This window comes from Vitis vinifera, chromosome 3 (assembly GCF_030704535.1).
Source record: "Vitis vinifera cultivar Pinot Noir 40024 chromosome 3, ASM3070453v1".
NCBI lineage: Eukaryota > Viridiplantae > Streptophyta > Magnoliopsida > Vitales > Vitaceae > Vitis > Vitis vinifera.
Window position 1 is genome coordinate 5,019,759 of NC_081807.1, and position 13,010 is coordinate 5,032,768.

The 13,010-nt window shown below is 35.5% G+C and overlaps 2 protein-coding genes across 3 annotated transcripts; both read left to right on the forward strand.

Annotated features, from left to right (window-relative positions):
* Positions 1-1,214: 1,214 nt before the first annotated feature.
* Positions 1,215-2,026, forward strand: LOC100245201 (uncharacterized). The gene is made up of 2 exons (XM_002281867.4): positions 1,215-1,509; positions 1,622-2,026. The coding sequence occupies exons 1-2, from the start codon at positions 1,215-1,217 to the stop codon at positions 1,882-1,884; spliced, it is 558 nt and encodes a 185-aa protein (XP_002281903.1). The 3' UTR covers positions 1,885-2,026.
* A 2,262-nt stretch (positions 2,027-4,288) lies between these two features.
* On the forward strand, positions 4,289-9,327 carry LOC100257210 (uncharacterized). 2 transcript variants are annotated; one of them, XM_002284956.4, is made up of 3 exons: positions 4,289-4,650; positions 8,392-8,838; positions 8,936-9,327. In XM_002284956.4, exons 1-3 carry the CDS (start codon positions 4,474-4,476, stop codon positions 8,981-8,983), a joined length of 672 nt encoding a protein of 223 aa, XP_002284992.1. In that variant the 5' UTR covers positions 4,289-4,473; the 3' UTR covers positions 8,984-9,327. The 2 variants fall into 2 exon arrangements, with proteins under 2 accessions (XP_002284992.1, XP_059591878.1); XM_059735895.1 differs by having other exon boundaries at positions 4,344-4,650; positions 8,392-9,327.
* Positions 9,328-13,010: the final 3,683 nt, after the last annotated feature.

Consider the following 13,010-nt stretch of genomic DNA (forward strand, 5'->3'; position numbering starts at 1 on the left):
CTTTTTTCAATTAAAAAGAAAGGCAAAAAAAAAAGGCAATATTGTATGAGAGGGTTACAGCTACACACGTTTAGTTGGCTAAAAAGCCTTCCAAATGCTTTCCATAGATTACACAATATCAAATTAGGATTCACCCAATGGTCTGTCATCATTAAAGACTGAAAATGAATGCAAAATTTTTTGTAATTGAGTCAAGATGTTATGGCAAACGTAATTATGTACTTAGTTCAACTTTTTCTGTATTTCATTGACATTAAAATTACTTCCGATAAAATATTATCTTGAAAACATTTTGTAACTCATTTTAACCCTTAGATTAATTTAGATAAATGTATAATAATATTAATTCAAGTATTGAATTATGAACCTTGAATCAGTTGTATCATTGCATTATATTGGAAAGGTTCAACTCCCCATCGAGCTTGCGAGAATCAAGCTACATAGTCAGTTCATAGGAGTGTAAGAGAGTAATACTCCTAACTAATTTTTCTCTATATATTGAATGATGAATTTATTCTTATTACATTTTAACTCTCTTATAATTTAAGGTTCATTTTTAAAGAAAAAAAAAATCAAAGTGCGATAATAAATTAAGAGAAAAGGGAGACTTTATCATTGGAATCTTCTTTTCATTTGATTAGTAGATTATTGAGTGATGGTGTGCTCCCTAAATGTGGGGATCATATCGGTCAATGAACCACATTAAAATCTTGTCTTTCTTTATTTTTACTTGTGCTTGTGGCTTGTGGTTTGTGGTTTGGGTTAATACCCAACCAGTGTATGACATCCATAATTAATTAGTAGATAGCTAGACACATGATACATAGCATAAGTTTTAAGTGCCTAAGCATGAGGACAATGTGAAGCCAAATGAAAATTAGGACCTTAGCCTACCCTCCACTAATCTTGACCCATAAGAAGCTGTCACATATTTACCACTGTGTATGAGAAAAAAACTCAGAAGATAAGAGGACCCAAGTGGAAGCTGACACACCCAACTCAATAAATTCTGCACCACAATACTTTCCATGTTCCTACCGTCCTACGTACCAACCCAATAGTTTAGCAGAAGGTAATTTTGGCCCTTCTGCACTTGTCCATTTCCTATATATAAACCCTATCAACTGATATATGCCTCCATTCATTCCCACAATCAAGTTTCAATCTCTGGTTTAATATTCATTAATTTCAGGCAGATAAAAGATAGCCAAGAGATGGGTTTCACTTCTGCACGAGGGGTACTCACCTTACTGGTATTGACTGCTTCCATGTTAGCAGTTGGTTTGGCAAGCAGATCCATTGCAGGCAGGCCTGCAAACTATTGGAATTTCGGCTTCAACCACAGCTTTTGGGGTCCCAGAAATGGTCATCCATTCCACCCCAATAATAATAATACTACTCGACCTCCCAAGAAGTTCATCGTCGGTGGATCGGAGCACTGGCGCTATGGCTTTAACTACACTGACTGGGCTCTCAATAACGGTCCCTTCTACGTTAATGATACTTTAGGTCAGTTTATTACTTGTATCTATCAGGAATATTTACATTCTCGATACTTAATTTTTCTGCTCTTCGCACGGCAGAATTGTAAGACAATGAAATGATATGGTGATTGTTGCAGTGTTCAAGTATGATCCTCCAAGCAAGACAACATTTCCTCACAGTGTGTACTTGCTGCCAAACCCTTGGAGCTTCTTGACATGCGACCTCAGCAAGGCGGAGCAGGTGGCTACGGTGGCTCAAGGAGGCGGTGAGGGTTTCGAGTTTGTGCTGAAGAACTGGTGGCCTCACTACTTTGCCTGCGGAGAACACGATGGGTTGCACTGCAAAGAGGGGATGATGAAGTTCTTTGTGATGCCGCTGCTTGGTCCTTACCATGGCTGATCAATGGAGAATTGGCCAGGGAAGAAGAAGATGCAGTGCTCCAGTGTTTCAGGCTTTTGTTAATTTGGAAACAATAAGATTTGAGTTGTGGGAGGATTTAATCCTAGAATATATAGCAATATTGATCATCAGTACTGTTTGTATGCTGCTGATTTGCTTCATATGTTTTAGAAAAATAAAAACACACACTAATTTTATTAATATTGTTCTTAATTTTATGTAACAGATGTCATGATCGATTTCATATCAGATAAAAAGGTTCTTCGGAAATATAAAGGGCATCGTCTTGCATTTTGTGGCCACTTTCATTTCCTTCTTTATAACTCTTGCGCGCTTAATTGGAATGAAGTGAAATTATAATACTAAACTTCTCTATTTTGATGCAAGAGATGAAGCATAAGCCAAGCAGACTAAGGTCTTATTTGTGTTTTAGTTCATAGTTTGGTGAGTATGCATGGTGGAGGTACCCGCCATAGCAGACGATCAACCCTCCCGTGTCGCGGGGTTGCCCACCCGCTTGGGTCGGGTGGCGGATTTCACTACAACTGTTGAAAAGTCCCAATCCTAGTGGCTTCCGGGTGTTTCCGGGAAGGAGTACCTGGAACCACATCAGTCGAATATTATCTCCCGAGCAAGAAGCCCTCCTGATTCCGTTTAAGCCTACAGTTGTCTGATAACTCGCCCTAGTTGATCTTAGAAGAACTCAAAACAGAGTATTAGGAAGAAGCTTCCGGGCCGCTACATGGTCTATGTGGCATAAATAATGAAGGCTATGACAACGTACAAGGAATGAATCCCCAAGAAGAATCTTGTACGGGCCAGCCATGCAGTTGTTATATTTATATAAATATATATATATATATATATATATTGTTGGTTAAAAAATAAAGTGTAAGAAGAGTTAACTTTTGAAAATAACTTTTGGAAAATAAAGTGTAAGAAGGGTTACACTTTTAATGTGTGATTTAAACACATGATTAAGTTTTGAAATGTTACAAAACTTGAAAGGTTGAGGAAGACAATGAGTCTTCTCATCTTTGTAACTTTATAAACTTAAGAGGTTAAGTGTAAGAGAGTTACACATTTGAGATTAAATCATGTTTAATGTGTGAATTAAACATATGATTTAATTTTGAATGTTACAAAGATGAAGAGGTTGAGGAAGACAATGAGTCTTCTCATCTTTGTAACTTTATAAACTTAAGAGGTTAAGTGTAAGAGAGTTACACATTTGAGATTAAATCATGTTTAATGTGTGAATTAAACATATGATTTAATTTTGAATGTTACAAAGATGAAGAGATTGAGGAAGACAATGAGTTTTTCTCATCCTTGTAACCTTTTTTCAACCCTAAGAGTGCTATATATATGACTTTTCTTCTTTTTGAAATCTCATGCAGAAAAGTGAAAAGGCTTGATCAATCCCAAGACTATTTCCATTTAGTTCCCAAAAGATTTCTAGAGGTGGGAGGAAATAGAGTCTTTGGACAAAGTTCCAAGAACTTGTTTGAGCCTTTCTTGTGTTCTTCTTCTTCTTGTTCTTATTTTGTATCTTTGAGAGTTTTATTGTATCAAAGTGAGTGTGTGAGAGTGTTTCCTTTCTCCATTGTATCCAAATTTTTTCAACAGCAGTTGTATTTGATTTGAGAAGCCTATAAAGGAAGATGAAGAACAAGAGAGAAACCAGATCCTTATGCTAATTAGCGAAGGCACCTATCAATAGAAGAGACAATACTTAGAAGTTGGCTAGCGACTCGAATAGTCAATAGATCACCACATCTAGGAAGGTTGAGCACCAACTAAGATGATTAAAGAAATACCAAGTTACATGTAAAACTTAAATATGTTTACCACTTAATTACTTAAATTAATTTTAAGTTAAATTATTTTTAAATTGTTAACTTAAAACTTGTTATTTAAATTTTATTTTAAGTATTAAGATTATTTGGTAAAATAAACTTAAAATTTATTTTAAATCATCAAATTAATATTTTTATCCTCATTAATTTTTAGTAATAATTATATTTTTATTAATTTTAAGTAATAAATTTATTTGTTAAATATTTATATTTAAAGTATTATATATGCATAAAAGAAATATAAAAAGACTTGGTATAAAAGACGAGATGTGAATGTAAAGTCATATAATTGTAAAATATATCCTCATTAAATATGGACAAAAATGAGATAATAGAGATTTAAAAATAAATTAAGTTAATTATTTTAATTTAATACTAAAAGTTCATTTTTACTTTAAATTGTGATATGAAATCATTTTACCAAACATTTTTAACTTATTTAATAATTTAAATTAATTTATTACATCGTAATAACTCATTAAGTTGATTTACCGAACATCTTTAAGATGATATTTGGTTGAGGAAAATATGAGGAAATTAAATACAGGGGAAAAGAAGTTGAAAGGAAAAGTAGTAGGAAATAAGAAAGAAAATTTTAAAGTCAAATTATTTGATAAATCAAATAATATTTTATAAAATTAAAAAGATTTGATTATGTATTTGAAAGGCATGATCATTTGTTCTTAACAGAGCTGGAGGAGGGTTGGAAGACGATATCAGAGAGGGAGGGATGAGTGTGTTCGGGGGAGATAGCTGGGCGAGAGAGGCCCAGCACAGAAAGAGAAAGGTGGAGGATCTAATGGTGGAAGGACTTGATGCATCTTCATACAAGAAGCTCTCCACCGGCAAATTCGCCTGCCTCCTCTGCGCCAACAACCCCATCCTCGATTCTCCTCTTATGCTTTCCGTATGTTTCACCATCCCTCCTTTGCTTCTTTCTATTTTCTCCACTAACCCCACTACCCAATTCTGCAAATTTCGTATTTGGTTTGGGACAAAAAAATTAAAATTTTATTGGAAAATTGTCGGAGATTGGATTTGGGGATTGGAGTTTTCAATTGGGTGTAAGTTTGCTGCCTGTAAAGCATGTTTGAACTGTGGTCTTGTGGGGTTTTTATGTTTGATTCCTGATACGGAAAATAATGGTGGATAACAATCTTGGAAAATATGAGAAATGGAAAAACAATGCCTGAACCCAGAGGGCGTATTGGGACTTGGAGAATAACCCTAAATTTAAAACTCCATGAGTTCTTGAATGCTAGTCGTAGCTTTTCTCTTGAAGGATCATTCCAGTTAAAATGCAAATAAATTAGAAAAGGTCACATGTCTAATACCAAGATATCTAGCTAGGGCTATTAGTCTAGAGTTGTTGTCAATGGCAGTTGACATCATAGGGTTCAGTTAGGTTGCAATCATATTGAATTCTTGTTCAGAATTGCGTTGGACAGGCTTCTAATTGACTACTTTGAGGATTGTTCTTAGTTTGTCTATGGCTTGAATAGAGGGTAATGAGCTAGAGAGGAAGCTTATTGTTTCTTCTACTTTGGAGGCCTGCTTTATTGTATATATTTTGAAATTCAGATTAGGTTGGTGTTGATGGCAAAATTCCCCCACTGCAATAGTGATCACCAGCAACGGAATCTCGATCAACGCGTTACAGTGATTCCTCCTTCCTCCTGTAAAAAGATGTCCGGATGGGTTGTCCGAACACACCCTCCGATGATTAAGTTAGTCTTTTGGAAGTTGGTGGAAAATAGAGTTTTCCTTTGGGAGTGTTGCTTTCGTCAAGGATGCTTACCTTCCTGAGAGTCTCCTTAGAGTTTATATATGAGTCAAAAAGTATAGTCCCGCTGTGCTAACGGGTCCCATCGTCATGATTGCGGCTCATAGGGTGGCGAAGCAATCATGACGTTTCTGATGCGAGACGGCGGTTGTCAGAAGGGTATTTAGGCGGCAGTTGTCGCCTCAATTTATGATTTTAGGTACCGGGGATGCGTCAGGCAATCTGAGACGATTTGGGAATGTCTTGTCGAGCGTATCTTGCATTAAAGATGAGTGACAGTTCAGGAGACTTGGTAGTCAATATTGTCGGAGTTTGCTTTTTAATTGTGGGCGGAAATGGATTCGGCGAATCGCGAGTGTCTGACGAGCCAAGCTGTCCGGGGAATCTGAATTGTCGGCTGCGGATGTTCTCCGGGTAAGCGTTACCAGAAGATCCGAACATGTTTGACCGGGGAAGTTGAATCGCCCTCCTCTCTCATCCGGCGGTAGGCGCTGACTGTGAAATACCCGGAGATAGCGGAACGTCGGCCGTACAGAATTTTCGTCTGGGTGGAATGAGCAATGCCACGTGTCGCAAGGGGGGCCGTCTGCGTGTCCAAGGGAGAGGGAGCCACGTGACACTTTTTAGGGAGGAACCCATAGTTGGGTGTAGAATATATGATTTGTCTGTTAATGTGACATGCTTAGAATAAAGCTTGATAGTTGGAGTTTCTAACCAGTTAAAAAGTGACTTGAAATCGAATGTGATTGTAAAGTGTCACACTTGAAATCGGGGGTTTCCAACCATTCATTTCATAGAATAGAACAATTGTTGCAGCAAAATTATCCCACCTTTTGTTGAGGGAGTGACACAATCAATTTTATTACTTTGTAAATGTATGTGTTGGCGTGCCGAAGAACCTGCTACCATAATGGTGCCAGCTGGGTCCTACCACCACTGTTCCTGAATTTTAGCACTCTTGCTTGGAGGTTGCTGATGGACAAATAATGCTGTCCATTCTGACTTTATCAAGCAAATGTATGCAAGAGTCAGGAACTTTGCATGTGCTGGATTCTTTCCTTGCCTTGGGACAAAGACTTCCAATTCACTGCGACCTGGAATGCAGTAGGAATAACTAAGGATTTGCTGGAACAATTCTTTTCTTGTCTTCTAGTGGCTTTGACCAGTCCCATGATTTAATTGGAACTGCACTGCAATCTGCCCTTGATCTTTGTTTGATCCCAATAGAACCTATTCCATTGGTCAGTCCATAATTTTACCCCTTTTGGAGCAGGGTGCTAAATACACAAGTATTGGAGCATGGCCATGCTGGATGATGGAACGATAGTCTTTCATGTTTACTTCTTATTGGGGATTCACACTAGCTTTCATTTCTGAGATGAGCCCATTGGCCAATTGTATTCATCTTGGAGATGAATTTTTTTTTTTGGCCCCTATTGGGACTTGAACCTGAAAAATCCCACAAACTCTCCCAACCATTTACTACTTAAGTCAGGCCTCAAGGCCTTGATCTTGGAGATACTTTGTTGTTGGCTAGGACAACACCACTGTCTCCCCACAGATATTTCACTGGATGCTAATATCTCTCTGGAAACAAATTGGATGGTGCAACAATACTCGAGGGTTGCCTTAGTTGTAATCTCCTTCCCATGATATTAAGACATCAAGATGTATTGATCAAATTCCTTGCTTCAACTTTGATTATTTATTCTTCTTCCAAGGTCTGGATACTAGTGAAGGTAACTCATTAATTTGAAGGAAGGTGATGAGAACCCACGGCTAAAGGCCCTTTCATTGATGACTCATGGATGACCTACATTGGCCCAACTCCTAAAGATATAGGAGAATATCATGTTTAGCAGAGAAAAGATATAGCTAAGAAGCTGACTGAAATGTGACTAAGATGTTCTTTGTGTTTCTCCATTCTTTTCTTTCCTCTTATTTATAATAGCCCATCTGCCTTTCTCTACCCTTAAATGCACCACATTTCTTTAAATTGTATGCTCTGTTTCTGGATTGGATGCGATGGCCACACAATTTTAGTTTTTATTTCTTATTGATTCCATTATGACAGGTCACATCTCCAAGTCATTTTTTGCATAAAATTCTTTGATTTTCATCCTTTTTCCCCCTTTACTTCCCATTCTTTTATTTGTCCAGCAGCTCATTAGGTTCCATAAAATGGGGATGGTTACCCAATATAACTCCCCAAAAACTTCTCATAATCTGCATTTACTAGGCGACATGTCCCCTTCCCATTTCTCTTTATATTTTTCTTTCTCATCCATTTGTATCAGGCAACATGGGTGGTCACTTTACCGCCTTAACAACAATACAAGAAGGATAAGTTAGCCTTCAGAAAGGAGAACAACATCAAAATGAAACAGGGACAGAGAAGTAATCTCATCAGGACAAAAAGTAGAACTCAAGGTGGCAAAAGGTCCCCTGCAGAGACTCTCAATGTGAAACCTTTCATTCAGATAAAAGATCTGCTATGTAGTTGGCCAGATAGGGATCCAAAAGAAAGGATTGGGAATTCAGAAAGAAAGCTTACAGATTTTGAGCTGCATTCTTGTTTTTTTGGACGGGGTAGCCTGTTGAGGTGAGGATGGGAGGCAATCATTCTTCGATTTCGTTCTTAGTCTGGACTGTGGTGGTCTATAAAAGTCTGTCATTTTGTTTGGTTAGGTGGAAATTGTTACTCATTTACATCCAGTGTACTTGGATTACACCCCCCTTTGGTGTCTCTAGTACGTGCTTACTTATGTTCTCTATTTCCATTGAGTGTTTTCTGTTGATGCTTTCCGGTGCAGAAGTTTCTTCCTTCAATGTTAGTCTTTGATTGAAAAGTCATTTTGCATGCAGATGCATAGAAAGGGATCACGCCATCGTGCTGCCGAGTCCAGGTTCAAGGAGAGAGAATTAAGGAGACAAGATGAGATAAAGAAGAGAATAGCTTTATCTGATGGTTCCATAGGCAGTGGTGATACTAGCACTTCTGCCAAACAATTTAGGTTCACAAGCAAGCCATTGATTGAACAGACAAAGAAGGCTGCTTCTGAGACACTCTGCAATAAAATTCCTAAGCAAAATGTTACAATTCAGAGCCATAATGCCAAAGAAAGTAGAGATGATTCCTCAAATGGACCATCAAATTGTAATGACAATAGCTCCTTCCCTGCAATGGAAGCAGGTGAAAGAGTGGTTGCACAGCACCAATTGGATTTCCAGGCCATTCGAGAGAGGGAACTCAGGTTCACCGCTGCCGGTTGGAAGCGCGACTGCCATGGAAGGTGGTTTAAAGATGAAAACGTGAGTTTCTTCTCAGGCCATTTTATTCATTACCCCATGGAGATAACCCAAAAACTGCGTTATTCTAGTTATTTTTATGCCTATTCTTTGCTTGCAGGTTGAATTTGACTCTGATGAAGAAGATCCAAACATCTGTCTTGCTTGACTATGTGCTTATCCCCTGCAAAGAAACTAGAGAGGTTTGTAGGGTGAAATGCAGGTGCATAGTCCACTGGGCCAGAGAGAGATGGGCGGGTGAGAAGTAAGACATGGGTATGTAAGTTTCTGGATACGCTAAGGTACTCTGGGCTAGGGATTCTCAAAATTTTATACATTGAATCCACTCTTCTGGTAGGTTGTTTCCCTATGGTCCCAGTTCATGTTTGTTTGTACTACAGGCATTTTTTGAAAATGCAGGAAGAACCCAGTTACACATGAAGCCTACTTTGATACTTGAGACTCAAGAAAATGTCAATTGAGGAGCAAAGCTATTAACTTTTTTTCTTTCAATTTTCATTTTCAAATCTGTTTTACCTTACTCTTGGATTTCCCGCACCCCACTAAAGCAACTGATATTGATTCTCTTTTGCCAAAGTAGTCATTTGAGCAGATAAAGCTTACTCCCCAAACAAAATGAATTTCCCAGTAAAGGTGATTTGATGGAAATCTGAATCCCCACCACACCAACTGATATTGTTTTTTCCTTTAGTTCTGGAATCCTTTTGGAAACTGAAAAAGTAGTTCTGGGAGAACTTCCACCCTTACTGGTAATGGCCATGACTTTTACTTTTCCTGGATATCCTTTGTTTGGATGTTAGCATATTTTAGGGGTGGGGGAAAATTGAAAAACAACCAATATGCTGATCATTTTCATCCAAACACATTCACCTTGACTATGACATCCATAAAATATCCAATGTTTCGTCAATTTGTAGTCACAGTTTAGACCCCATTATCCAACCAGAAATTATTCTTTCAGCTACAGACAAATGGAAGGAAATGGATCTACCAACATATGAATTTATTCTATGTACTATAAACCACGAAAGGCCAATATGTGAACATTCATTTTCAAGCTGGTACGACTGCAACAACTCCAACATAAAAACAAACAGCTTCTTGTTAAGCATATGATTAGGCCTAACTACGGAATAATGTACTATTCCATAATTCTTCTTCTTTTTTCTTCCCTTTATAAACCTTTAGAGATCCCTTTCTTGTCAAGTATACAATCCAATCAAATCTTTGTTTGGTGGAACAATATATATGTTATGGGACCATTTGTGATACCAAACACTCATCCTTTTATGTGGTGATCTTTCACTCTTGGTATGTCTGTTGATAGGATAAGACAATATTAATGTATCAAATAACTATTTTTCGAATTTTTCATCTCCATAGTTGGGATTTACGTCTTTTGATAAATATACAAGTAAACGGGATCAAGTATAAATGAATAAATGAATGAGAGGTACCAAATTGATACTCATCAAATTCTTTATCTTCGGCATCAATTAAAGTATAAAAGAATAAATAAACGAGAGATACCAAATTGATATTTATCAAATACTTTATATCGAGTATCGATGCAATGAGAATGAGATTTAAGTTGTTAGATGGTGTCAACAGATTACTCTTAGCTAAATAGAAAAAGTTAAATATTTTGAGTTTTTCTATTCAGTTAAAAAATTACTCTTAGCTAAATAGAAAAAGTTAAATATTTTAAATTTTTCTATTCAGTTAAAAAACAAATATCACCTAAGTGTAGAGCTCCCAGAATAAAGTTATGAAATCGAATCATCATGATTTTTTTTCCTCAAAAAAAATAAAAAACCAGAATGGGTTTTCCTCCTATGTCCTATCTACTATGGGCTTGAAGGTTAGTGATGTCATATGATGAAATAGCTCGTGTAGGAGGTCCCACTACATGGGCATTTTATATGGTGGTTGGGAACCGTAGATGGAGAGAGAAAGAGAGAGAGAGAGAGAGAGAGAGAGAGTGGAAGAGGCCATGATGATTCATGATCATGCGATGATGTCCATGTTTTGGAAGTGGGCATTATGCATCACACGTATGCCCATCATGAGTGGAGGGACACCCGTTTGTGTGGTGATCATCAAATGAAAGTTTGACTCCTTTTGGAAGAAAGAAGTTGATGGTGGAGATGGTGGTGGCCTGTTGCTGTCTCATTGAGTGTCTACAGAATTATCCTTTTTTTTTTCTTTTTACTTTTAATTAATTAGTTTCCACTTTTCCTATGCTCGTGTGGCCTAAATAGTACGATAAAGAAAAAAATATAGTGTAAGAGATTGAGGTTAGTTTGTGAATATATTTAAGTGATAATTTTTGAATTATCTAAATTTTTTTACTATTATGCATTTAATTAAAATTAAAATACTCTAAGGCCTCCTTAAGAGTTTATTGTTGATGGGGGGAACTCTTGGAGGCACTGTAGCTTTATGATGTTTTCGCCCCCTCAATTGAGAACGATGCTTTCTTCCATTCTCCTATAAAAGATGTTCGGATAGGTAATTCGGACACACCCTCTGAAGCTTTTGTCAGATTGGTAATCAAACATATTGATCTTATAAGGCTTTACTAATGAATGTTCACCCCTTTGATTGAGTCATCGAGGGCCTTTTATAGTGTCTGACACCTTGCCATATTGAAGATGGGAGGCTTTTTGACTTCCGTAATCATGATGGTTGTTTAAAGGGTGGCAAAACAATCATTATCTTGCAAGCGGTTGATAGAGATTGTTGGTGGGATGACTTGTCATCTCACTTGTCCTTTCATTCTACAAACGGTGCTAGGTAAGGCGTAACAGGTCACCTGAAAAGAATCAAGGGTTCTGCTTGGGTCAACAATTATCGAATCCGGACTAAACGTCCGAATAAAGGGCAGGACGTGCCACATGTCCATCAGAGGAGTGCCTAATGAGGCCAAGGTGGTCTGTTACATATCCGCTTAGGGGTGATCCCTACATTTATAGGTATGCCTATTTGATTAATTTTATTTAAAAAAATTATAATTTTAAAAGGAGTTTACTATGAAAGTTAAAGTGTTTTTTTTTTTTTTTTTTTACAAATTTTCTATTTTTTGTTTTTAAAATAAATTGTTTTATATAAAGGTACAAGATGTTGTGAAAAATATAAGGTTTTATTTGGGAAATGTTTTTTTAAAATAATTTTAAAAGATAAATTTTTAAAATAGTTTTTAAAAATTATTTTATAATATTTTGTAGAATAAAAGTCTATTTGAGAATAGAAAAGTTTTTAACGTGTTGATATGTTTTAAAAATAATTTTTATATATGGTATTTTTTTAATTAATCTCAATATTTATATAATTATTTTTTTTAAATAATTATTATAAAACAATTGAAAAAAATAAAATATATTATTTTAAAACACCATATTTCTATTTTTTTGGTTGTTAAATGAGTTTTTTTTATTTATTTATCCTAAAAAATAAAATACTATTTTCAAAAATAGTTACCAAATAAAACCTAATTTTTTTCAAAAAAATAATTTTAAATTTATTATTTTTTAATACAAAAACTTATAAGAAGTCATATATCTATATTATCTATAAAAGTACTAGGTATTTTTCACTTTTTTGTTTTCAAAAATACCCTTATAATAGTAATAATCAACTTAAACGAGAATTTAATTTTTTCATTTACTTAAGATTTTAATTATTTGATGTAACAGAATCATTCATGAAATTATCATTATAAACATAAAAAATAATTCAAAATTTAATCTTTTTTATATTAATAATCAACTTAAATCAAAATTTAATCTTTTCATTTACTTTTTAAATTTAATACTATTTTCTTATTTTAAAAATAAAAAACAAAAAATGTATTTTAACCTACACTAAAAAACATTATTTTTGTTAAATGTTCTATTTTGACTTATATAAAAAATTCTTTACTATTTAATAAAATTTTTGTAACATCGTTATTATTTTTAAAAATTTATTATTTTGGTTTTCGACTATAAGTTCAACTTTGAGGTCAAAAAAGCACAAAATTATTTTTGACCACCAAAATATAAGAAAGTTGAAAGTGTTGTAAAAGTTTCAAATGGGTGCCTAATGTCAAAAGACATATTGATGAGAAGCCTTGGATTATTCCCTAAACAATGACATTTAGTGGGGAACAACCCACTCATGTTGAGAAACAATCA